General features: G+C 49.1%; 1 protein-coding gene across 3 annotated transcripts in view; it reads right to left on the bottom strand.

Moving 5' to 3' along the window:
- SLC7A1 (solute carrier family 7 member 1) overlaps window positions 1-18,511 on the bottom strand; it is a 62,721-nt gene extending 44,210 nt beyond the window's left edge. The window contains exon 1 of one of the 3 annotated variants that reach the window (XM_081046248.1): window positions 18,297-18,511. Coding sequence is in view for 1 of the 3 variants with exons in the window: in XM_081046247.1 (XP_080902373.1) it covers window positions 18,297-18,486 (190 nt within the window). In the remaining 2 variants the exon portion in view is untranslated. Of the gene's footprint in view, window positions 1-9,135; window positions 9,182-18,296 lie in introns of those variants that run through there. The other 2 variants (XM_081046247.1, XM_081046249.1) reach the window with 2 other exon arrangements.
- Window positions 18,512-26,612: the final 8,101 nt, after the last annotated feature.

Here is a 26,612-nt window from a genome sequence, read left to right as displayed (position 1 = left end):
GAATGCTACCCTTCTCTGAGAGCTTGTAAGAGCTATGTAAGATTTAAATCTTACATAATTTTTGAAAATGACAGTTTTGGGTAAGTCTCACCAATCTCGAAAGCTGTTCGCAATTTAACCACTTTGTCAGCTGATGGCCAGGGTCTGTACTGGCTGGGACCACACCAAGCCCGTGAACAAAAACACCTGCCATTCCTCCCAAGCATGTGCTCCATTCACAGAAAGAAAGCAGAGAAGAAAGGCTGCCACCTCCCCAGCTGAAGCAACGCAGCGCAGGCATTTGTTTTCTGTGCCCTTTTGTGTAACAGTTGTAACTATTCTTTAGCTACCGGAGCGCTTACGCAAACAAACATCTAAGAACACCAGGATTTTCTTATACATAAAAATATTATTCAGCCCTGCACCAATTTTCCTTGATCTGTGCTGGAAGAAATCCCAGGGACACCTTATCAAAACAACGAACTTCAAAAAAAGACAAAAACCTACATTTTAAAAAGGATAGTACTGTATCCTGCCTCTAACTTAGGATAAATCCCCACTATATTTTGAATTTTTATAAAGAAGCTATTTGTTTTGCCACTGTGAACATTCCATTCCGCTAAAAGGACCCAAATTTAGAATTTACAAACAGATCAAGCTGGCCAAAGTAAAAGCTGTATTGAACTTTTGGATATGCCACAAGTATTACTCGGCATAAAACAAACATAGCTGCCTCTGCTGCTAAACTTTTAGGTATTTTATGACGGAGTTAAAAGAAAAAAGCGAGTTTAAAGTAAAAAGCTAAAAACGAGTTGATGTACAAATTAAACCAAAGGTTTTCCTTGCCAATGCCCAAGAAGTTTACATTCCAAATGAAGGCTACATTCTTAGTACGAAGTACTAAGAGTTTTTCATACTCGGCCCAGAGGAATGTAATGTATCTCTGTCCTCACACTGGGGACACTGGTGCCAGCTCTGGTCATCTGCCACTGCCTTGCAGCTTCCAAGGAAAGACCCATCGGCCTACAGCTCCCTACTCGGAGCTGAAGATATACCTCCTATTAATTTTCCCCAAACGTCATTCATGCTTAATTTAATGTTGCCTGATGCCCGTTAAGAGCACAAATTCATGAACCGGCAGTCAAGAAACGGAACACTTTGTGCAGTTAGAAAGAACCACACTACTATCTCAGATAAGACGGACCAATTCTCCAGCAGCAAGGAATCAGTTAATGCAGTTAACATGGCCTGCAAACTGGGGTCAGTCAGTTGCATTATGTCACTGTTTCTTGGGGTTCCCCATTCTCTCCACTTTCCAAAGGATGACACCAACAATACCCATTTCAGATCAAACCTAGACTTCGTGGAACTGCAGGACGTCCGGCTTGGAAGGAGCTGGGGGGTGGCCCTCTGAGGTCCTAAGGAAGGGGGAGATGAGGTGGAGGACAGCCCGGACAGAGCACAAGAGGCTCCAGAAATTCCGCTCCAGGGGAGCTGTGTCCATCTGGGGCCGCAGCTCCCTTTCCAATGACCTCAGTACGACTCGGATGGCACCCTGGGCATCACGTTCATCCTGCTCCTCTCAGAAGAGCCGAGAACGTAAGAAATAACATCTTGGTAGAGCTCGAGCCCGGAGAACTGTGTCTGGAGAAGGTCACAGGCGACCTCTGTGAGCAGGCGTGCCCCACACAGCATTTTCAGAAAAGGAACCCAAATACCCAGCTCGGTTCCCACGCGTGTGCCAGCAACTATCGGTAGTGACATTCCCCTTGAGCCCACATCCCTTTCCCGCTTCCGCTCCCTCTGGTTGTCAGTCTGTTACCAGCTGCAGAAAGCACTACTAGCTTTTCATTTATTCTAAAACATTTCAAAGTCCTGACAAGGGACAAGTTCTGACTTCCAGGGTTGGTTGATAAATCTGTGGTCCTCCCGCCATGGCCTATGGGAGCTTTAAACTGGGGTCACCTCTCTTTCTCTTGGTCTTGCCAGACCAGGCAGTCCCCAATCTTCCAGCCAACCCTCAAAAGCGAAGCTTTCCTTGGGACTGGCAGAATAGAAAGTTCCCCTCTTCTGTAATATGACCCCAGTCGGGTTTCTGTCCACAGAGCAGATATTTAAGACATCTGAACTTCGGCTGCACAATTGAAGTCTTTTTTGCAAATTTGACTATTTGCCATCGTTTGTCCTCCTTTGAACCCTCAGTGAACTCGGTGGCACAGCTGACCGTGCAGTGCTCAATGCGAGGGCGTAATTTTTACATACACGATCTGCACATCTAAGTAAGAAAGCCCTGCCATGGTGGGGTCGTGTCATGAAGGCAATTCGAGTGGGCTTGGGCAGATGACCCTCAAGGGAGTCCGGCCCCTGAAACGGAGGCCCTGAAAGGTGCTCTTTGGCCCACCAAGTCCCCAGAACGCACAGAAGCACTGAGCCTTCAACATCCCCTGGGGCGGGTTCCCGACTCAGCCTGTCAAGCAGTAAATTTTACATCGGGACACGTTTGCCCTTTTCTCTGCATGCACACCTGGTAGCAGGTGAGGACCTTCTGCTCGCTGACACCTATGACACCACCTTTGTCTGTATCCCGCTATGTGGAAGTGCGACTCTCAGAGGAGACAGGGAGAAGCAGGGCAGGACCACTCTGAAGGATTTTCCAAAAGAAATGTTTCTGGCAGAAGACAGCGCCTTCCAGAAGCACTGCCGTACGAGACCTTCATCCTAAATTCAAGCTGGGGGGCTAACGCAGGCTTGCTCTTCCCTTTGGCGGGCCCTGTGTGTATTTTGATGTGTATGGCTGGCCAGTCCTTTTGAAAGCTAACCTCTCGCAAGCTTCCTCCCGGTGAGAGTTTGGACTGAAACTTCTCAGTGCCTATCCCAACTTTACAAACCTCCGCAGGAGACACCCCACACAGGACCCCGCTGCCAACGGCCTGTCCCCAGCCACAGGCTGGCCCTGCTAGGTTCTCATCTGTCTGTGGGTAAGCACCGTGAGGCTGCTGCCGCAGACCGGGAAAGGCCTGGTCCAGGCTGCTCACTGTGCAGGGACGCACTGATGACATGCACGGCTCTGACCAGCACAGCCATTCTGGAACATTCCAAGGAGGGCTGAGAATGTGGCAGACCGCACGGAGGCTGGGCCCAGGGGCTCTTCCTTTTGCAGGTTCCAAGGACCACTCTGTTCCTTCCGGTCGCTCCAGTCGCCTGCTCCACGTTTCCGGGCTAACACGCAAGTGAAAATCTTTGTCATGGTCCTAACACCAGGCCCTCTGTTTCTACTACATCAGATTACAATTGTCCCCACTCAACGTCCATTTTCATAGTCTGGACACCAAACTACACAGAGCTCCTAAGTGGATCCAAAATCATGGAACGTCACCAATTTCCAGCTTTGGGAACGAAACCCAAAGCAAGTATCCTAACACAATGTCTTCCGAGTCCAAAAGCAGAAACAGAGACCCTGAATACTCGGTCTGGCCCAGGACCAGGAGCCCACGGCCGGGGGGGTGGTGTGGGGTGGGGGGGAGCGGTCTCCGGACGTCCAGGTCACGTCCAGCTGAGCGGGAGGTAAACCTGGGGACACTAGAGAGGTGGGTGTGATGGGTTCCAGGAGGACCTCAGGGCTGGGCAGCAGGAGACAGAGGACGCCAGGCTCTAAGCACTCCTCATCAAGCCATGTTCACCACTTCTGACTTCCCAGCACATTCAGAAACCAGCCGTACACTACTACCACTCGCCCTGCTCAGATCACCCACAAGCATGCATGGGGGACGTTCCTTGTGCATTTTTCACCTTAATGCCTCTTGATTTCCTCACCTGGCTGCTTTGCTGAGCAATCAGGCCATGTTCCCTTAGCTGATAGATTTTCCCTCTCTGCTAAGGTGATGAGTGTTATAAGCAGCGTGGTGATTCATAGACCCAACTGCAAAGTTTCACGCATGCAAACGCTGCTCATCTCAATGCCTGCTGAGACAAATACTTACTGTGCAAGTTTCTAGAGACTGACAAGTGTAAACAAGGTGATTATAAGCTACCCTCTACATTCCTGCAAGAGGTGCCGGAAATTCAATCTAATTTTTCCAAGGAAACAGTGCTATGGTGGGGTTTCATAAGTCCCACACGCAGGGTGCAAAGTGCCACAGGCACACAGGCCAGACTGAAGGGGAGGGCCAGTCCGCTCCACGCAGACCGTGTCCTGACCCACCGTGCACAGCTCCCCTCGGAAAGTCCAAACTGTGAAGAACTATACAAACGACATTTCTGCACCACTTAACGGAAAGCCTGCTGATGAGCATATGAGTGACTGAACCATAACCCAGCAAAACTAAAAATCATACACAAGTGAATGTAGTACCAGTCCGTCTTCGTGGCTCCTCCCCCACCCCGTCCCCTGTGAGACGGTACAAGGACACCATTTAGATCAAGGAATTTCAGGGGACTTCTGGACGTTTTCAGGGCGTTGGCAGTAAAGCACTTAGGGAAGCAGGACCACGTGAAAGCTTTCTGAGAAACTGATCTTTGCCCCTTCTTGCTAACCTTAAATTTCCCAGCACAAATGTGCGTACCAGGCACAAAGCTTTTAACAGAAGGACCGTCTAACGCAGCCAAGCTCTTCCCCGACTATTCAAGGGCACGTCTGTCCCATCAGCGGCCGAGGCCAGCGCCTCTGGGTGCTGCAGGGGGTGGGAACCCAGTGGCCGAGCATCCCTTTTGCATTTTAGCCACCTGTCCCTAAAATGTCTTCAGAAACAAACATGAGTAAACTACAAGCACACTTAGACTCCTAAGCGCCCCCCAAACGCACGCCCTCCCTTGCTACGTAGCACCCTGGTTGAAGGTACTCAGAGCTGGGGACCCCGGAACCTCGCCCCCTGCCCCACCTCTGGCATTGCCATGCTCTGTCCCCACTTAATTAGAAAGCTCCTGCTATCTGCCTCTTCCATTAAAATTTCCTAAGACAGGGCAAGTAGAACCTCTCCTCAGCCTTCTAGAAGAATCACTACATGTTCACTTATACCTGTTCTCTACCAGCCAAGGAAACGCGGACACACACACGCAAACACACTCACACACATGCCAACCTCAGGCATGGCACGTGCCCTTGGCAGAAACCTCCCTGAAGACTGGTGTACCCCTTCCCACACCAATCCCAATTACAGCAGGCATTTACTGAACACCTCCTGTGATGCAGGCAGCAGAGGGTCACGCATCTCCTGAGACAGCTTAGTGAGTCCTTGCACCTTTTGTGTTGTTCCCAGGCCGGGGCTATCACTTCTCCCCAGCCTCAGGAACCCCAACCCTGCAGTAGAACTTACTACTTCCTATCAGCAGCCAGCTGCAAGCAGATAACAGGCTGGTCAGAAATGAACACCCGAGTGGGCCCCACGCCCCTCCCATCCCAAAGTGCTAAGGGAAATGGGATCTGGGGCAGCAATGGCTTCAGTTCTGCTGAAAAGACACCTCTTAGCATCTACTCTAGACCACGCACTGCTCCGGGTACAGAAGCCACACAAATGCGCCCAGGCCGTCCGCAGAGAATGTGCCATCCCACGTGTGGCCCAGGGCTCCCTCGATTCAGCAGTTTTATAGATGCCTGCTATCTCAAGAGATCCAGGGAGCTGGTTAGAAATGCCTCACCCACACCCACTGGTCAGCTCTGCAGTTCCGGGGACCCGCAGGGGAGGATATGATGGCCGAGGTAGTTTAAAGACACTTGACATTTGACTTGAGGATTTGAAAGGTTCTGTTACATTATGCAAATTATTGAACTTACAAACCACTGAAATGTATTCCTTTCCTCTATCCTTAATGCCTGTGCCTATCGCCATCTGTCCAATCACATGTATATACCTACCTACATGCTCACTGATAAAGGAGACAGTGGTAACCAAGAGTCCAAGCACGAAGTCGCCCAGTACGCACAACACAACTGAAATGTCTCGTTGGGGGAAGCAGCATTTCCAGAAACTAAACACTACATGGTTCGTCTTGTCCCTGGGCTTACATTCTTACTTTTATTGGTGCACAGTCTGCATGTGTAGGTGCAGGCCTTTGGTGAGGTGTAGACCTAGCAGGAATTTTCAAGGAGCCTTTCCCATGCCCGGACCTGTAACAAGGTCCTGTTCGCTCGAGGCAGCCTAGCAGCAGGGCGATTCCAGGACAGGGGACAAGAACTACAATTTCTGAGTCAGCCACTCATTTGAATGCAGGGCAGGGCTGCTTGAGTGTGGAGGGAAAGTTCTTTCCCTGCTGGCTCCTAGTGCACCTCCAGGGCGAGTGGTATTTCGTCCCACATAGCCACACATTTAGCTGGAAAGAGACCCCTGCTGGGGCCTGTAGGGGACACGGGTGTCAGAGCCAGCAAAACTAGGAAGCTCCACACCTCCCACCAACTCAAAGGCTCCCTCTCCCAGGTGCTCAGCAAGAACCCTCAAGGCAGGACAGTTAACCTGCAGCCAGAGCAACAGGAAAGTGCCGGCTGCATGTGGACGGAGCTCCAGGCACGGCCCCCACGTGAACCCGCCCAAGGAATCTAGGCTGGCAATGCCCTTGCCTGGACTCACCAGACCACACACCTGACAGGCTCTTTCCTTAATTAGGACAGAATCTGAGCACAAATTACATGCGATAATTTCCCCAAATTCTGATACTATCAAACTCTGAGACTAGCGAGCCATTCTTCCCATTGCCGTCCACATTACTCACAGAATAAGGAATGGTCTTGCCTCATGTCTCCCAAGATTGCCCTCTGGGAGAAAGGCATGTCTTCCAACAAGTTTAAAAAACAACACAAAACAAACTAGCTGCTAGAAATTTGAGGTTATAGGTTTATGGGGGACGTGTTAAGAAATCGCAATGACAGATTATCCCCCCATTTCCCAGAATACTAAGGTGGAGAACAGCATCAAGTGCAGTCCACGAGGGTTCTCTTCACAAATAACAATGGTGGTGGTGACATTTGTACCCTAAGGACAAATGTTTAAGAGTATAAATTAAGTACTCTGAATTCTTATAATAAATTTATTTTTATCAAGAAGTACAGTAAATAAAAGATATTCACAAGAAACAAGGACAGAGATTTGTACATTGTTTCAATAAAAAAGGCAGTTTATCTTGTCCTACTTTTGTTATGTCCCTGGACTCTCGTTCTGTAGAATCGATTCCCTTTATTTAGAATTGTTCTAAGAATTATGCACACGGATTCGTTAAAGAATATTTATTTTCCAAGCAAAAAAAAAGCCATCTAAACACTTCTCAAGCAAGATTTAAATGCATATAAAATCCATTCAACCTTCCAAGGAGAACTATTTAATGCTATGATTGCTATTGCTAATATTAAGTTTTCAACACTGTCAAACGCGAGAGTCCCCAAATTAATATTTCTGTAAGAGTACCTTTTCTCCCTCTTCTTCCCATAAATCCTTAACTCTGAAAGAGAAGGCTCACCTCTCAAATCACACTAAATACAAGAAACTCAAAACGAGTCAGAGTGCTGAAACTTACAAACATTTGGCCCACTCTGAAAAATCACGTGCAGCCTGACGAGGCCGCCTTCACAACACCAGCGTGGGAAGCCGCTGAGGACAGAGCTGCCCGGGCTGCTTCAGCGCAAACCACACCAGGCGCTCCCACAGGTGTCACCTGCACCCCTGCTCGCCTTCTTGGGAACCATGATGAAGAATAATGGCCACCTTGGTCAGAAACCCTCAAATCATCACAAAAAGAAACCTCTCCCCTCTCCCCAACTGTCTTTGTCCCCTCCATCCACTCTCCCAGCAAACATGACCTTCAGGACACACAGTGGGGGCAGGTGGGTAGCCACCATGCCTGAGCTGCAAATGGCCACCAGGACTTTTTGTCACTCAACAGAAAAGAATCAAAATTATCAGAGGACAAGAATGAGTCCTGTTTCACGAAAACTTTCATTTTAATCTCCATAAAAATATGATGTCCCTGAGTGTGTGCTTCCTCACAGTATAAATTTATTTTTTATTGTAGATTGCAGCCAAAGAAGTTTGAAAGCCGCCCCCTCAGGAGAACCAGCCCGAGACAGGGCTTCCCCAAGGCTGGGCTTCCAGAGGCCCGTGCTGGGGGCACCGTGGAGATACTGCTCTGAGATCTGAGCACCTGTGTCCTTCTGAAGGAGCAACAAAGTGACCTCCCTAGGGAGAAGGATGGGCGGCTGCGACAGTCATCCTCCCAGCACAAAATCAGAGACAGTGCCGTTTTCAAAGCTAAGCCACAGCGCAGGTTGGGAAAGAACTTCATATACATGAGGAATTGGGACAAGGCACAGCCAGTATCTTCGTAGGACTGATGCCCAAAGATGAGAAACCCGGGCAAATCACGCAAAACCTCTCCACAAGAGAACAGGACAAGCTGGTCCAACGGGACATGAGCTGCAGAGTACGTGAGAAGTTCGAATTGTCCCCCATCTGTGAAAGCGCCTAATAGTCAACCCAGGAAAAACTTAACATTCTGACACTGATTTTAACGGGATTGGATTATTCCAAAAATAGCAACATCACAGTCACTCGGTCAGTGTGATATGGACCAAAGCACAAAAGGTGAAACGCATCTGTACCGAGAAACAAAATAAACCCCAATTCAGATACCAGGGAAGAATTACAACAGGAACTTAAAATAATTTCTGCCCCAATAAATTAAAAAAAAAAAAGAGAAAAACGAAAAAAAATAATAATTTCTGGTACTTTCCAACTACCATAATACTACTCGTCAGCTCAAAGACCTTCCTCTTTTGAAATGTACTGTTGTTTTACTATTTGTGAAAATATTTATTCAACAAATAATTGTTGAGCACTATTTTAGGAGCTACTTACACAGCAGTGAAGGAAACAAAGTCCAACTTAGGAGTGTTTCCTTTCTGTGCCAATACATATATCTCATTGAGATAACGCTTGATATGGAAAATTACATCCTGATTTGTTTTCACTTTTAACAGTAAAGCTTTTTCCATAAGATCAAATGTTCTTTGAAAACATCATTTTTATAAGCTACCTAATATTCCATCATGGATGGTGTAATAATTTATCAAAAAGACAACGAAAAAAACCACAAAAGAGAGACAGAGTTAAATATAACACGTTAGACCTAGATTGAGGACCTTGAGGGGAAAAGGAAAGGGCACTAGAATCTCACCCACTCACAGACTCCGGGCAGCGGGCTTGAGCAGTCACACCTCCAGCGTGTGCCAAGGTGAGTTCTAATTCGTGACTCTCCCTTTATAAGCCCCAATCCTTCTTTGATCTGAGAGAACATTGTCTGCACAGAACAATTTCAATTTCCCCTCTTTTCAGGAAAGGAAATGCTTGCACTTCAAAGGGTCTCTTTGAAGAGCAGCCCTGCCCCCCGGTGAATCCAGGTTAGGGTTCCGTGGCCCCAGTGGGGTGTGCACAGTCTGGGCGGCTGCCACCGCAGTCCCTCTCAAGGCCAGCTCCTGCAGGGGGAAGGTCCGGTGCAGGAGAAGAAAAAACAAACACAGGGAAAAATACTTGAGGCTTTTGATCATCACCTTCACAGGCCCGTTTTTACACACAATGGAGATTCACAGCTCAGGGAAACTGAGGTACAGACAACAGGGAGCTGTGAACAATGCACTAGCAGCTTCTAAGAACAAAACTGTTCCAGAAACCAGACTCACTCAGCGAAGACCCCTTCCAGGCCAGGTAAAAGAGGAATCCCCCCCACCCCCCCAGTTACTGCAGGTGACGAAGAAGGGGACGCCTGATACATGACAGGCAGAAGGAGAACCACACTTCGTACAGTTCTGAAACCTTCTCCTAGGAACTTTTCTTGAGCAGGATAGTCACTGACAAAAAGCAAAATTCACCATTTAGAATGTCGCCTCTTCTTTCCTCACTGGCCCGCTGGTAGGGGGCCAAGAGGGTCAACAACAGTGGTGGTAAATCACCACCGCGTCCCTGCCAGGAGCCCGCGCTGCGACCCCGCCCAGGGCCCCGGGCCCGTCCTTGCCCTCTGCTAAGTCGAGGAAGCCAGGGGTGCAGACCAGACATGTGAGGACCTGCACCCTGCTTCCCAGGCCTTGAACAAGTCCTGGCTATTCAATCGCGGTCCCCACCCTTCCCCACCGAGGCGGTTCCGTGCTCATGCTCAGGGGGCGAGCAGCCGCCCGAGTGGTGGGCAGGTACGCGGAACGCGCGGGCTCCGGCCCTGCAGCCGGGACTCGCCCCAGGCTGCTGCCCGGGGGGTGGCTGCAAGTCACCGTGCCAAGGCCACGCTGAGCCCGACTCTCCCAATCACCTTTCGCAAGCTCTCCACCTGGCCACGTTCGAAGCCTTTGACCTGAAATTGTGGATGGTCTTTCTTTTCTCCTTCTCTTACTTTTCTGTACTTTCCAAATTTATTACAATACGAGGTGTGATCAAACAATACGGTGAATGTCTAAATTTTAAAAAAAAATCATTACAGTAAAAGACACATGGCCATTAATCCCCCTCAGAATACTCCCCCTCGCTTCGAACACACTTATCCCATCGTTCTTGCCACTTTCTAAAGCAGTTCTGGAACTCCTCTGTCCTGAGTGTTCTCAGTTGTGCTGTTGTGGCTGCCTCGATGTCCTGAATCAGTGCAAAATGTTTACCTTTCGTGGTCACTTTGACTTTGGAGAAGAGCCAGTAGTCACACGGTGCCAGATCCGGGGAATAAGGTGGAGGAGGACACACCATAATGTATTTACTTGACAGAAACTGCCATACAAGAAGTGATGTATGACACAGAGTCACAGTTGTCACGATGGAGGATGATTTAGGGCACACTTTAAAACACACCTTCTCTCAACCGTAGCTCTCACCTGACTGACTGCACTGAACAAGGCGAAACTTGTCACACACTGTTCCTAAGGTTCCACACACCGCTGCCAGTACTGACGATCCCTGCCTTTCCGCTGGATGGCACTTGGCAGCAGCATTCACCGTATTTTTTGATCACACCTCATAAGCATTCTAAGTTTTAGAAAAATTTTTTTCTTAAAAAGGCTTATGAGATAGAAAATTAGACCATAGTACATTCCTTACAAAGATCTATTCCTGAAAAGAAAAAAATTATATATATATATATACACACACACACACATATACACGGTGCCAAAAAAAATGTATACACATTTTAAGAAAGGAAAAAACTGTATTGATTGTAATACTCAACACATACCGATAACAAAAGACGACTACAAGTCACATGTGACTTCTGCAGTTACAAGAGGTGCTCAGTGTGGTTCCCATCAGCGTCCAGACTCTTCTGATGACGGCGAACTACGGCTTGAGCAACGCTGACCAGAGTGTCCACTTGTACACCCTGTTTTGGCGCCCCGGTAAACACACGTATGGCTGATAGAGGACGTTGGGACAACTAAAAGTTGAGTACAGACTGTGGACTGGATCACAATGGGGACCCAATGTAACTGTCCTCATTTTGCCATCACACTGTGGGGAAGTAAGAGAATCCTTACGCTTTGGAGATCACACCACAGTGCGTCGGGTAAATGAAAAGACCTGAGGTCTCCAACACACCCTCTAATGGTTCAGGAAAAGTGCATATATGTGTGTGTAGACAGATCAAACAATCGATCAATGGAATGAAGGAACAAAATGTGAAAAACGGGTGAATTTGAGAAGAGGGGTCCACAGGAATTCCTTGTACTACTCCTACAATTTTTCCTTCAGTTTGAAATGTCACCCAAAAGAAAGTTGAAAAAGAAAGGGAAAAATGGAGCAAGGCAGGAAGGGGTGGGGAAGATTTTCCCACTTACCTGTCAGCACCTATGGCTGCACCTGTCGGGGAGTCGCCCCAGGATAGATGAGCCAGACACTCAAGTGTCTATGGAGACATTTCCCCCTCACCACCCTGCAGAAATCACAAGGGGAAGGTCTGGGGGCACGACCGCTACTAACACAGGGCTGCCCCCAAGCACAGATGACTAGGTGGGGACAAATGGAACAGGGCACCCTTGCGGCCTAGGCAGGAAGGCCCCCATCCAGCCCACCCTGGGGACGTGAATGTCAAACTATTGATCCAGAAAGAATGCAGCCCAGCCCGTCACACACTCCAGCTCGAGCCACTGCCCAGCACCGCTGTCCCAGGGACACTGACCTCCACCTGTGCCAGGAGCCTAACGCTCTGCTCCTGGGGCTGAGGCAGGAAAGACCTGCGTTCAAAGGCTACAGAGACAAATCAGGGAAAACCGAGAAAAAAGCAGGGCGCTGTCCAGCGGGGGAGCAGCGGCTCCTGCACCTCCCAGACACACTCAGAAATGAAGGGGGCATGGGGACCAGCATCTCCAGGTGCTCGTGCTGAAACCTGGGCACCTGGCCCCGGCCCATGCACACGGCATACAGCACACGTCCCCAAGGCGGCTGGAGCCCCAGGTGAGGCTGACGCCCACAGCCCTGCAGCACTGCTGGGTAGGACTCTGGAGCCAGGCCCCCGGTTCAAAGCCTTGCTCTGCCACTCCTGCCCACCTGTGTGCCTGCGGGCAGCTTCCATCACGTAGGTGCCTGTTTTCCCACCCACCAAAACAGCAGTGGGGAAGTAGTGAGAGTTAAATGGAAACATAAAGTGAGTCCTAAGTAAGTGCTTGTGATTCTTGGTCCTAGCCGGCCCCAGGGCGCTCCCTCCTTCCCATTTGGGCAGTAGATTCTGCTCGATGGTACCTGGTAGGCAGATCAGAAGATTCGAGAATCAGAACACCTGCGTGCCAGCCTCACAAGATCAGGCCAGCATCTTCATCGTAGGAAGGAAGGTAACAGTTACAAATGTGTGCAGATATACCTGTCAGATGGGGCTTTGCTCCCCTCCCTTCTCACCACTGCCCCCAAGGGATGTACCCCCACCTGCACCCCAAGGCGCAAGGGGAGTGACATTTCCGCCTCCAGGAAGGGAGGAAAACAGGTGGGAAACAGAGATGGCTCTAGGTTTTGGGCTTTGGTTTTTAAACCCAAAGCCCTCGGGGTAATTTGGAAAAATTTGGGGGTATCAGGATAACTGTGATGAGGGCAGACACCCCACCAAAGAACACAAACTCACACACACTTACTCACATGCACACACGTGCACATGCAGTCATACATAGGCAAGAGCTAAGATGGGGGTTCTGGAGACCCACCCCCAAAGTGTGTAGGTTTGAGACCTAAGGGAACCTGACCCCCACACCCAGGGAGACACCTGGCCCCCAGAGAGAGTGGCTTCATGGTCATCCCACAGTCAGAGCCAACACAGCCCCAGACTGGGGATCCTCCCGTGTCTCCATCCCCATCACAGCAAAAGAGCCACAGAGCGCCCTCCACGACGTCAGCTGTGAAAGGTCCGTGGTAAAGAGAGGCCTCCAGATCGAAAGGGTAAAACGATACAGGAACTGGGGCCACACCCACAGCTGCTGGACAGGGCTCAGCAGACGCCTCAGAGGCTCAGGGTCCCCCCAGCACCTCAGCACTACATCACGTCCTGCAACGCAAACCCAACTTCAAGGAAAGGGGCCTACATTTTAACGCCTTGGCAGAATGGGGTAGCCAGACAAAATTGTTATAAAAATTATTCTTCTCCACACCTTAATCAAAGAGCTTTCTTTCCTGTGTGATAGCTAACATTTATATTTAGCACTTAGAATGTGCCAGAAGTTGTGTTAAGTGCATAACTTGGATTGCCTCATTTAAATCCTCTCCTATAAAGAAAGCACTAGAAGCCAATTATTATGCAAGCAATATGGAAAAGAACTTAAATGTGGCTCAGAAATACCTTAGAACAGGCACTCACCCTGTAAGCGGGGCCACTCCGGGAGCCCAGCTTTCTGCAAGAGGGGCCTGTGGCATCTCCTCTGGCCCCACATGCCCGGCCCGGGGGCGCTCAGGCTGGCCACACGGAGCAGGGCTACTCCGGGCAGCCCGGCCAGCACTGCGGATGGTCTCTAGGACGCAGAGCTCGCTGTGCCTGCGGCACGTAGGGGGAGTGGAGGACCGGCTCCTGAACAGACGGGACATGTTGTTCTCTCAGTCAAGAACCTCATGTGAATGAAGCTTGTGAAGCAAGCACTAGAGCAGGAGCAGGGAATGTTAAGGAAAAAAAACGGCCCGTGCCGTCTGTGCCTACACAAAAGGAAGGGAAGAGTGGTGCAGACACGGACTCGGTCCTACTCAGGGAAGGCATGCTCTTCCGACCTTCTCCAGGGAAAAGCACCTCACCTGCAAAAGTTTCCCTGAGCCTGACTTCTGGTTGCCATCATCACAACAGGAAGCTGACAACAGAAAGAACTTATTTTGTGAAAGAAATCTAAATTGATTTAGTACCTTTATTCTTTCAAAGAATCCTATGGACTTCATGTTCATCAGCTTCACCACTATGAGGCTGAGGGAGAGACGGCTTCCCCAGTCTACAGAAGCAGTGGGTCTACAAGGTTCAGAAGGTCTCAAGGACTTTCTGGAGGCTGTGCACAGAGATGGCAGCAAAGCCAGGACTCCAGAAGCCGAAGGTGGCACTGCACCCAGCACCGGTACCACCTGCCGTCGGCTCCTAGAAGCAGCACCCTCGTGCAGCCTCGCAGGCGTCCTGGGGCTGCAAAGGTCTCTCACCACACAGCTCCAACTCAAGTTCACACAGCTCGTGCAGCCAGTGCACACTTGCGGCTAATAACCAGGGGACAGCCAAACGGGAGCATGCCCACCCCTCGGCCACTGCCGGGTGTCTGAAGCACTGCCTCCAAAGTGAAATGACCATATTTAGTTGTCCACCAAATTGTTTGACCAGTCTGCTGGCTGTCCTAGCAGATTCCCACGTGGCAGGTGCACTAATCCTCCCATGATAAATTACACCTCCCTTTGAACTGCACCGGTAGTTATTTTCAAAGCTGCTCTGGAGTTGAGGGTGGAAGGCTATGGAGAAAGAGCAATCCCTTAAGATTGCCACAAGGCTGACAGTCTGCCACTGAAGACAGTACAACTGCATTCCTTGACTGTAAGGACCTAAACCCTTGGGGTGGATGGGACCATGGCCTGGGATCCAATACCAAGAAGCCCCTGGAAGTCAGGTGTCCTGAAAGCCCAGGAATAAAAAAGCAGACACACGCCATGGCTTTAGAACCCCAAGTGGCATCAGGTCTCCATCCTGACAGTGGGACCAAGCCATGGCCAAGCTGCCACTGAAGGTGGCAGGGGAGCACAGAGAGGGTACCAGGAGATCGTCAGTCAGGTGTGAGGAGGCAAGAAGGCGAGGTGAGAAGGATGACACCAATCCAGGGCAGTCACACACCTGGGAAGGCCCCCACAAGGGTAACACTCGGTCAGCCCTGTCCCTTGAGGATGAAACTGGCAGTTGTGACTTCCCCCACGTTCTTCCCTCAGCATCCCCCATCTCACTAATGTGGTAAGTCCACCCCACCTGGAATCATAGTGGACCTTGCTCACACCTCACATGGACTCCACTGGCCAATCCGGTTGAGTCTACTTTTAAAATCTACAGGTGGAGCAGAATTCAACCATCTCACGTGTCGACCATGTCCACCCCAGTGCACGCTGCCCTCATCTCTCACCCAAATTACATATGGTCACGCTCCTCGGTGTAGAAATAACCTGGAGTTGGGTTTTATTCCAGAATTAGTCTCTGAACTAGTCTTCGTTTCTACAAGGCATGATCAGAAAATACGGTGACTGCTGCTGCCGAGTGCCATCCAATGGAAAGACACGGATCTTCATTAAGGGAAGAAGCAGATCGAACCTTAGCAACAGTGTGTGACAAGTTTTGACTTGTTCGGTGCAGTCGGATGTGGGCTGTAGTTGATAGAAGGTGTGTTTTAGAGTGTGTCATAAATCATGGATCATGAACAACCAACGCATTTACATGAAATGGGCAAACTGTTTCATCCTCCATCATGACAACGTTCCGTGTCACACATGGCTTCTGGTACGGCAATTTCTGTCAAATAAAAACATTATGGTGTGTCCTCATCCACCTTATTCCCCAGATCTGGCACCGTATGACTTCTGTCTCTTCCCTAAAGTCAAAATGACCATGAAAGGTAAACATTTTCAATCAATTCAAGACATCGAGGCAGCCACGACAGCACAACAAAAGACACTCACGAAAGAGGACTTCCAGAACTGCTACAGAAAGTGGCAAGAAGATGGGATAAGAATGTTCAAAGCAAAAGGGAGTACTTTGAAGAGGATTAATGGCAATGTATCTTTTACTGTAATTTTTTAAATTTAAGCATTCACCATATTTTTTGATCACACCTCGTATGCCTGCCCCTCCTCCATCTCTTCTGTGCGCAGCCTTAAAAGTTATCCTTAAAGCTCCGAGACAGCATGCAAAGTGAAAGCGAAGTCCTTGTGGCCTGTGGGATGTGGCCTGACTGGAAGCGAGGGTGCGAAGAGGCCCCCAGGGATCAAGGGGCTAATCACACAGAAAGCACCCGGGCCCCACCCCTGCCCGGCTGAGGACCAAGAGCCAGTGGAACCATGGACAGTTCAGGAGGTGCCTCTGCCCGAGGACTCCAGGGTTAGAGGAAAATGTTTGTCTCCACAACAAGGACACACTTATGTCTGTTTCAAATTTCTCCCTGGGATTAATAAAGTAATACTTCCACATACATAATTAATAACGAAAAGGGATTAATTCAACTACACATAATGCTGGGCCCTGCAACGTAATTACATATTTCTATTGGCCTTAGTAGAATGAAACTATAGACTAGAACAATCAATAAAACATGTCCTTAATCCCATCAAGGAATGGAAACTTCTGCTAAATATAATTAACACGTGTCTCAGAAGTCAAGCTGCCCAAGGTCAGCAATCTTTGTCCTTTAAGCCTTTTTTTCCCTTCTGAGGCAACTACTTATAATACATAAGAGCACCCATGTTGCTCAAACCCAAATTCAAACAGAATACATTCTGATCTATTAAGTCTTGTCCTGTTTGTTTAGTCACAACTCATCTGACACCTTTAAATTTTGTGTATCATGATTAAACATGATTTTAATATACTAAACCTTTAAAAGCTATTTTAATCCATCGTTGATTTTATCTCCTAAATGTCTATTCTGAATGCATGACTTAAGACCTTTTGTTTTAATGACAGAAGGGTGTGTTCATATAAAAATGACAATTTCCAGCGATTAAATGGATAATTTCCACCCAGACCAACTAAAAATATCAGGGGAATAACTGTATCATGGTTTCCTGTTATCTGAATCAAACAGAAAAGGCAAGAAATGTTAAGATACATCCTAAATAAATAATAATTCAAATTGAACACAATTAGGAAATTCAGCCAGGGGCCAACATACACAGTTCAGGTAAAATTTTAAAGAGCGAGTTTTTAGGGAAACACACCTGGAACTGCCATCCATCTCCTAACCACGTGTGGAATAAACCCAACGCCAGGTCACTTCTACATGAGGACCTGACCAGCCTGCCCCTGGCTATGGGCGAGTGTAGTTTTCTTCCAGAAGGCACAGGCGGGCTGCCCCAGGCTTCCACAAGTCAAACACAACTCCTGGCTGGTTCCCACACCGCTGAAAAGGGGAAGGAGCTGGAAGAGTCCTCGGCAGGGCAGTGCCACTCTGTGTACGCGGTTCCGGAGGGCAGGCGACCTGCCGGCCCGGGAAGTTTCTACCGCGCAGACGGGGACACGCTGAGAACACGCGGCTTCGGAAAGCTGGGAGCACTTCCTCCCGCTTCAAACCCTCAGGAGGGCTTGCAGAGCTCAGCCCCGTCAGCCCCCTTCGGGGCACAAGGACGCCCACCCAGGGGGAGCTGCCCGAAAAAGCCAAGGGGCCCTAGCTAAGGGGCGCAGGTGGGTCGCGGCGGTGGGTCCCGGGGCCCCGGGGCCAGGGCGGCGGGCGCGGCGGCCGGCAGGCAGGGAGCGCGGCGCTGTCCGCAGCCAGCCACCCACCGCCCCCGGCCGACACATCGCGGGACCCGTGGCGGGTGGGGTGCCGTGCCCGCGCCGCGCACACTCAGGTCGCCGGAGGTTCCTGCGGACCCCGCCCCCTGCCCACGGACCCCCGGAGCTCCCGGCGCACGCTCCCGGGCTGGGCGGCGGGCCGGCCCCCGCGCCAGGTGGCCCACGCTCACGCACGCGGTGTTGCATCATTCACCACGCCGCGCCGCAGGGAACCAAAATGGACTCCGGTGACGGGGACGGCCGCATGGGGACCGGCCGCGCCCCGCCGGGCCGCCCCGCGCTCGCCACCCCGCGGGGCCCGCGCCGCCCTCCCACGCAGCCCCGGGGTCCCTCAAGGTGACGCGGACCCGGGCGGCTGCCCTAGACCGGCGGGGCCGGGCACTCACCGGCCGGCGGGCGGCGGGACGCAGGCAGGACCACGGGCGCACGGAGGGAGGCGCGCGGAGCCGGAGTGGAGCGGTCCGCGCTGGGAGCTGCGTGGCTGCGCGCCCGCCCGCCGCTGAACACCCGCCCACACCTGCCCGCGCCGACGGAATGGAGCTTGGCGGGCGGCTGGGATCCGGCGCGGGGTTTCATCAGCCGCGAGCCCGCGCCCGCCCCTGGGGCCCGGCGGCTGCGTCACACGCGGGCGGCCAATGGGAGCGCGCGCGACGGCGCGGCCCCGGCTGAGGCCGCGCGGGGAGCGGGCGCGGGGCGCGGGGCGGGGCGGGGCGGGGCGGGGCGGGGCGGGGCGCGGGGCGGGGCGCGGGGCGGGGCGCGGGGCGGGGCGGGGCGACCGCGCGGCGCGCGCCCCGGGCTTGGCCGTGGGAGTCCCTCGCGGGAGGCGCCTCCGGAGCTGCGGCGGCCGCCCCACCCGCGTGGTGCAATCTCTGTGCCAGGCTGCGCTTGCAGCGCCACCCGTCCTGCGGCCGCCTCGGCCCCCGCCACGCGCCGGGACGAGGGCTGCGGGCGGGACCGTGCCCATCACCGACCGCCGGGCCCCGGGAGCCGACACCAGTGGTCCTTTTCCCAAAGTCAAAGATTTGAGGGGCACTGAAGGGGCTTTAAAAAAATTATAACACATCACTTTTTGTCATCGGATTGTTTTATTGCTATTCCTTTGCTTTTAATAAATAATGTATCGTTGCCCATTGTGGGGAAGGGCCCCGCAGCCTGCATCTGCCAGTAGGTGCCCCGGCCAGTAGGACCAGCATACCTGGCCGGCCGGGCTAGTCAGGGGGCTTACTTCCAGAGTCACCATCCCAGAGGTGGCAGAAACTTGAATACCAAATCCCACACTAGTCACCTCCCTAGCCCCCTTTGGGTTGTCGCTGTTTGCTTCAGACAAGCAAGAACCACAATCTACAGAGATCCAGTAATCTCTGACATGGAGAGGAGATGAGCGTATCATGGATTAATCCTGTCTCCTAACTTTGTACAAAAACAGGAAAGCGACAGGTCAGTGTCCATGGCCCTTGAATGCTTTCCACACTTCCTATCTGCCCAATGTCCTTGGTCAGTAATGGGGGCTCATTATCAGCACCTGGACATCATATTCTCTTGCAATTATACTATCAATTTATAAAGCATATAATTGTACGGTGCTGGCTTGGGGAAAGGTTTTAATGAACCCATAGAAAGGGGCTAATGTTTGTACAGCACTTTGAACAGTGCTTGGCCTCATAAGAAACAACTATGCCTTGTTTTAAAACAATGTGTTTCAGTTTCAAGTGTACAGATGTTCTCAAGTTACATTGAAAAGGTCTCCTGTGCTGGGCTTGTTGCTGAATCCCACACAGCCTCCTTCACCTGCTGGCACTGCCATCAAAGGAAGTCCCCCTTCCCAAGGAGGGAAGCCCCCCATCACTCAAGGACCATCTGCTTTGCACCAGATCTGAATTTGATTCTGAATTCTGCCACTTCATTCACTGTGTAGTCTTCTGCAGGCTATTTCAGCTGTTTCCAGTTTATAAACCTTGCATTCTTATCAGAAGACTATTCTTTAGTGTTTGAAACATGATTGTGGGATTTGAAAAACAAAGACTCTTGGCAATAAAGTAGAATTTAGTAGATTGTAGAGTTGCTTTGTTTGGACAACACAGAGAGGGAACACAGAATTAATACTTGTAAATTCTGAGAGCAAGTGTTCCAGGCCCTGATGGGAGTGTGGGTAGAACTTAACCAAGGAGCTGTTCAGCCCAGTGCTCAGTTTAGCAATTCCATCCAGCAGACTTTGTCTTCAGAAAGACAACGGGAGACTCTTAATGATAAGGCCCGTAAGGAAGCAACTTTTCAGCAAAAAGGATTTACTGTGAACCAGGGAAAAAATAATTATACTCAAGGACTCGGCAAAAAGTTAGGGGGAAAGAATCCCTGGTTTTAAATAAAGCAAAGGTTAGCCGGGTCAGGAGTCACATCGCAGTTCCAGGGGGTCATGAGTAACAGGCACCCTTGATTAGAGTCAAAGAGCACAGAGCCAAGATTCCAAAGACTGTTAAGGAAAGGAGATGCTAGAATTTAGGCCCCAGAGAGTTCCATCAAAGGTTAAAGTTCTCAATAACAAACAAACAAACTCAAAAAATCTGATTAAAAAATGGGCAGAACTAAACAGACATTTTTCCAAAGAAGACAATCAAGTGACCAACAAGTGCATGAAAAGATGCTCAACATCACTAATCATCAGGGAAATGCAAATCAAAAACCACAATGCGATATCACCTCACACTTGTCAGAATGGCTATCATCAAAAAGACAAGAGATACCAAGTGCTGGCGAGGATGTGGAGAAAAGGGTACCCTTGTGCGCTGTTGGAGGTAATATAAATTGGTGCAGCCACTATGGAAAACAGTATGGAGCTTCCTCAAAAAATTGAAAACAGAACTATCATGTGATCCATCAATCCCACTTATGGGTATTTATCTGAGGAAAACAAAAACTCTGACGTGAAAAGATACCTGCACATCTATGTTCATTGCAGTGTTACTTACAATAGCCAAGATATGGAAGCAACCTGGATGTCCATCGATAAATGGATAAATGGATAAAGAAGAGGTACATACAGTTGGCCCTCTGTAGTCAAGGGTTCTGCATCCAAGGACTCAACCAACTGCGGATGGAAAATATTTGAAAACAAAAGCTACGTTGGTGTGACGTGTACTATGTAGTCAGGCCTATGATGGTTGTGTCTGTACTGAACATGTACAGGTGTCTGTACTGAACATGTACAGGCTTTGTTCTGGTCATTATTCCATAAACAATACAGTGTAACAATTATTTCCGTAGTATTTACACTGTATTAGGTATTATAAGTAATCTAGAGGTGATTCAAAGTATAGAGAGAATGTGTGTAGGTCATATGTAAATACTACACTGTTTTACATGAGACTTGAGCATCGTGGCTTTTGTTATCCACAGGGTTCCTGGGACCAACCCGCTGCAGGTACAGAGGGATGAAGAAATGGTTAAAAATACTCATATCCATTCATAAAATGGAAAAGAATGTTCAGCGGCTATTCAATATGTTTTCAAATAATATGTAATATTGTAGAAAGTACTCAGATTATATTATGAGAATGGGGTATAGCATTTTTTCTGCAATATACTTCCAATTTTTATATATACACATACTGTTCATCTACATATATAAGCATACATTATAGACAAACATGTATACATTGTATATTATATACAATCAGGATGAAAACACAAAAATGTTCTCCCTAGGAGTTATATGTTTTTTGTATATTTACCTCAATTTTCTACACTGAAAATTTACTATAAACTTACAAGATATTATTTAAAAATCAGAATTATACCTCCCAAATAACATAAAATTTTATCTCCAGCCCTATCCTCCCCCCAAAATCTTTGGGTATAACCAAAGAACACCCATGCCTTCACCCTCAATTCCCACTCTCCCTTTAGGTTTATCAAGAAAGAAGCTCAGGCCTGGCACCCAACAACTATTGACGGTGTTTCAGACCACTAAGACCAGGTAACCAAGTAACCAGGTAACCAGGGCAAGAGGTCTGAAAAGATGATGATGTCCTGTCTTCCCCATAAGTATTCAAAATAAAAATACTAAAATCAGTCTGAGGAACCCCAACAATTTCTGTTTGTTTTTCCATGCTACCTTGGCTCCCTTCAATGCTCTTTTCTTTAATATCACATTCTTTGAAATGAAAATCTTTTGGGGCCCCTAGTGAGCTGGAGCCCTGGGCACGGACTTGGCCTGCCAGGATGATACCCAACATTGAAGATCAGCTCTAATCTGAGCCCTGGCCAACGTCACAACTGAGAAACAATTCTTCTTCACTCACTTCCCCAGTTTAAATTTGCTTCAAATTGGAAGGTCAATGGTATACATTTCTTACTGGGTTTCCATAGTGTTTGGAAGTATTTTATGCTCCATAAAAAAGCTTAAAACTGATTTTCCATACCTTTGCTATATATGTTCTTTAACACACGAGTGCTATATCCATTGACATTTAAATGTAGGAAACACATGAAAAAATTTTGGAATATATAGTACGTTATATATGTATGTACCACCGAATTATGTGCCCCCCAATCCCTATGTTGAAGTCCTAACCCCCAGGACCTCAGAAGGTGATTGTATTTAAACAGGACGTTAAATTAAATGAGGCCCTAATGCGATATGACTAGTATCTTGATGAGAAAAGGAGATTAGGGCACAGAAAGACACTGGGGTGTGTGAGCACAGAAGAGAGACCATGTGAGGACATGGCGAAAAGGTGGTCTCTGCAAGTCGAGAGGAGAGGCCTCAAGTACTACTGCTGCCAACACCTTGACCTTGGGCTTCCCACCTCCAGAGCTGTGAGAAAAATCGGTGCTGTTTAAGCCCCCCAGTGAGTGGTATTTTGTTATGGCAGCCCGAGCAAACTAATATATGGTAGACATATTTAAAAAGAAGATGGAATGTCAGAGGTGTAAAAGATATGAGCGAAGCACCAGCAGAGCAAAGCTCTGGTTTCACAGAAGCAGGGAGTTGCCATGCTGTCCTCAAGGCCACAGGACCAGTCAGAGGCAGACCCGGGCCTGGGACTGCCAGGGCCGGACTCTCCACCACGTAAGGCTGATGCCCTATTTGCTTGTTTATCAATTTGTTGCTATTAAGGTGTATCCCACAATGGCTCTCCTCCCTCTTGGCTCACGTGCTCAAGGTGGAAGATGGGAAAGCCTTGGAGATGGAGATGGAGATGCCCCAGGTCGTCCTTGCCTCTATAGTAGCTCTGCTGCCGACACAAGCCTGCTCTGAAGTGCTATGAGCACAATGCTGTCAGTGTCAGAAGGCTGCCACTTCCCACTGTGAGCAGAGTGGGGGACTGGAAAAAATGGACTTGTGTTATCAGAAAGGTCCATGTGGGTGTGAACCTGAACTCCGTCACTAATAAACTGTGTGACCTTGTTCAGGTTATTTAACCTCTTAGCGTCTCTTGAAACAAGGGCAACAAAATCTACCCTTGACTGCTTTTTGTGAGGTTTAAATGAGATACTATGTGGAAGGAGGGGTTCAACAAGCAGTAGCTCCCTCCTACCCTGCCTTCTTTTCTCTATCCTCCTACTATTCCTTCCCCTCACCTTCTGGTGGGAAGAAATGAAATCAGAAAAAGGGGAACGGGCCCAAGCACCCAGGTTTCTGACTCTTCCACTGCCCTGAACCAGAAGCTCTGCCTGGGGATCTTAGTGTTCCGTGTAGTACCTGGAGACAGCTCTGCAGACCACTATCTTTTGTGGGACTTAGTCATTTCTGCAGGGAAATTCGATTTGGCAGAAGTCATCCTTTTCTTTGGATTTCTAAAAAGATGTACCACTTGGGTGATATGACAGCTTCAGCCAATCCTAGAGAGTGGTTCCTGTACTCTGTTCATTACAGATAAGCCTTTCTTGCTGCAGTAAGATAAAAAAAAAAAAAAAAAAGAAGAAGAAGAAAAAAAGAAAGGTATGAGATCTCAGTTCACCCAAACACCCTAGAAGTTTCTGCTTATGCAGGAGTATAACCCGTGTACAAAGACATTTGGGGCTTCTAAACAGTTTGCTCATATGCCTTCCTTTCCCATCCCATTCTTACTGTGAGCGACTCTGACCTCACAGTCCTAGAGTGAGGCCTCTGTTTGCTTTTGCATCTTAGACTGAGCTCCCCTCCTGTGAGAGTGGGCCATCACCACAACAAGCCCAGGGCGGCAGCTTAGAACACAGACTAGAGACAGACCATGTGTGGGACGTTCAGTAGGTAACAGACCTCTCTAGGCCTCGGTTTCCTCATCTGAAAAACAGGAAATCTGACGAGCCGCTGTAAGTGTTGAAATAAAACCTGAAAGACCTCTCTTAGTGCCTGGCACATAATAACAATAATGACTCCATACAGCTGTCTATCACTTTATCATCATCATCAGTAATTTTCACCTAACGCATGCTTTGCTGATAAAAGGAAAAACCTGCGGAATACCTTCATCAATGCCTAGGTATTTTATTCCTTGACTATTCGCAGGCTTCTTGTGGAAAAAAGGCACAGGGGCAGCGGCTTTTATAAATGGCATTTCATTGTGAGCTAATGGCTCTCCCTACCCGAGGGTGACAAGCTGGTAGGGTGATGAGAAAGGGGTGCTGTGGTAAGTGATGAATTCCTAACTAGCCGGGTCATGGCGGGTAGTCACGCCCCAGGCCTGCAACTTCTTCAGTGAGAGGTTTTTCACTAAAGCCAGCCCTGTGCCTGTTCTTGTCGATCTAGGTGAACACATACTTGAAATGCCAGAAGTAAAGCCCCTCAAAGGCTTGACCACCCTCCTTGCTTTCTCCCACCTTCAAGCAATCTTCCTTACGCCCCCTCCTGAATCTCAGTTGCATAAAAGGAGCTTCAAAACTGTCGTACTCAGGAGCATTTGATCTCTTGCTCCCCGACGTATGTCATCAGTTTGGCTCAAATAAACTCTTACAAAAATTCTCTACAGGTTTGGACGTTTCCTACATCAATGGTAAGAACGTGCCAACAAGACCATCTGCAAAATGTTTGTTGTAATTCAGAGCACGGGCTCAGACAGGATATTATCCAGAGCAGGGTTTCTCACTGTCTCCACTATCAACATTTGGGGCCAGATAATTCTTTGTTGTGGGGGATGCCTTGTGCATTGCAAGGTTAGCAGGGTCCCTGGCCTCTCCCCACCAGTTATGCCCTCCCACAAAAATGTCCCCAGACATTGTCAAATGGCCCCTAGAAGGCAAAATTGCCGTCCTTCAAGAGCCACTTGTCCAGAGGGACGTCTAATTGTCTTGCACGGTGTGCTGCATACTGTCTCTTGGGTGAAAAGAGGTTCCATGATCCCAACAGGGAGGGCTGAGATCCAGCTGGTTAGCATGGTTCAACCAAATCAGTGTTTATAGTCTAGCCCCTGTTCTGACTGGTTGGTGCCTGCGCTGTATTGGTTCTTAAATTTGCTTACTATAATTCCTGCATGTGGTGAGCTTTGAGATTTCTTTTTTTAAATACATTTTATTGGGGAATATTGGGGGACAGTGTGTTTCTCCAGGACCCATCAGCTCCATGTCATTGACCTTCAACCTAGTTGTGGAAGACGCAGCTCAGCTCCAAGTCCAGTCGCTGTTTTCAATCTTTAGTTGCAGGGGGCACAGCCCATCATCCCATGGGGGAATCAAACTGGCAACCCTGTTGTTCAGAGCTCGCGCTCTAACCAACTGAGCCATCAGGCCAACCCAAGTTGAGATTTCTTTAAAGAAGTAAAGATTAAAGCAGATCTCAGCTATTCATGAGGGGAAACAAAATTTATTCAGAAAGCATCTCGATGGTTAAAAGTAGTCAGATGGCAGTTATTCTACCTCCAAGACTTCCAACAACACACCAACGCGGTCATTCCACCCACCAATATCTTCTCGTCCATCGTTCCCAATGATACTACAAAGTTGTTTTTCTGTGTGCTTGACCTTAATGATGAGCGCAAGCTACTTATCTGGTTCTGGACTTTTGCAGAGCAGTTTTTAACAGATGGTTCTCCTCCAAACGTCTCTGTAAATAGAAACACACCACTTCAGAGAATGCATCCTGAGTCTCCAGGTGACGCATGCACTTCACGTTTCTCTACAGGATAGTTTCAGACTTAGGGTCCCAGAGTGCTTGCCATGGGGACAGTGACCTGTTATTAAAACAAAAGACGTCCAGAAGTGTTGTCAAGGGCATTTGATTTGTGTCCAGGAGAGGACTCCAATGTGGGGAAAGGGGGAGGGGCAGAACCAAGTAACTGGAGTACAAGTGAGCTTGGACCTAGGGGAAGATGAGAGACAAATTAGGTTGGGTTGCTCCCAAAGGTCAGTTCATTTGCCAAGTGGAGTCACAGAGCCACCATAGGCAACAACACAATTGGTGCAATACTGTTAAAACCATTGGCATAGGGGCCACTCACAGTGAACCTTCTCAAGAAGACCAGTGTTGACAGAGGCATGTTTTCTGGTCCGAGCACTGGGCCTCGTTTCTGAAGAGTGTCAGGAATTCAACGTGGTTTATCATCCCAATTCTTGGTCAAACCAAATGGGCTTATCAGTCTCTCAAGATAAAGCACTGAGAGTACTTGAAAGGCGGCGGGGAAGCAGGGGTGCTGATGTTTGCCACCAAGCCCATGCGCCTGGAGCTCCCTGACCTTCCTGAGTCCAGCTTATGGCCACCCCCCACAGGCGCCTCAGGGTCTGCCCAC

This window comes from Rhinolophus hipposideros, assembly GCF_964194185.1.
Source record: "Rhinolophus hipposideros genome assembly, chromosome: 4".
In the NCBI taxonomy this organism is placed as follows: domain Eukaryota; kingdom Metazoa; phylum Chordata; class Mammalia; order Chiroptera; family Rhinolophidae; genus Rhinolophus; species Rhinolophus hipposideros.
Note: the sequence above shows the minus strand (reverse complement) of the source record. Positions and strands in the feature narration are given on the sequence as shown.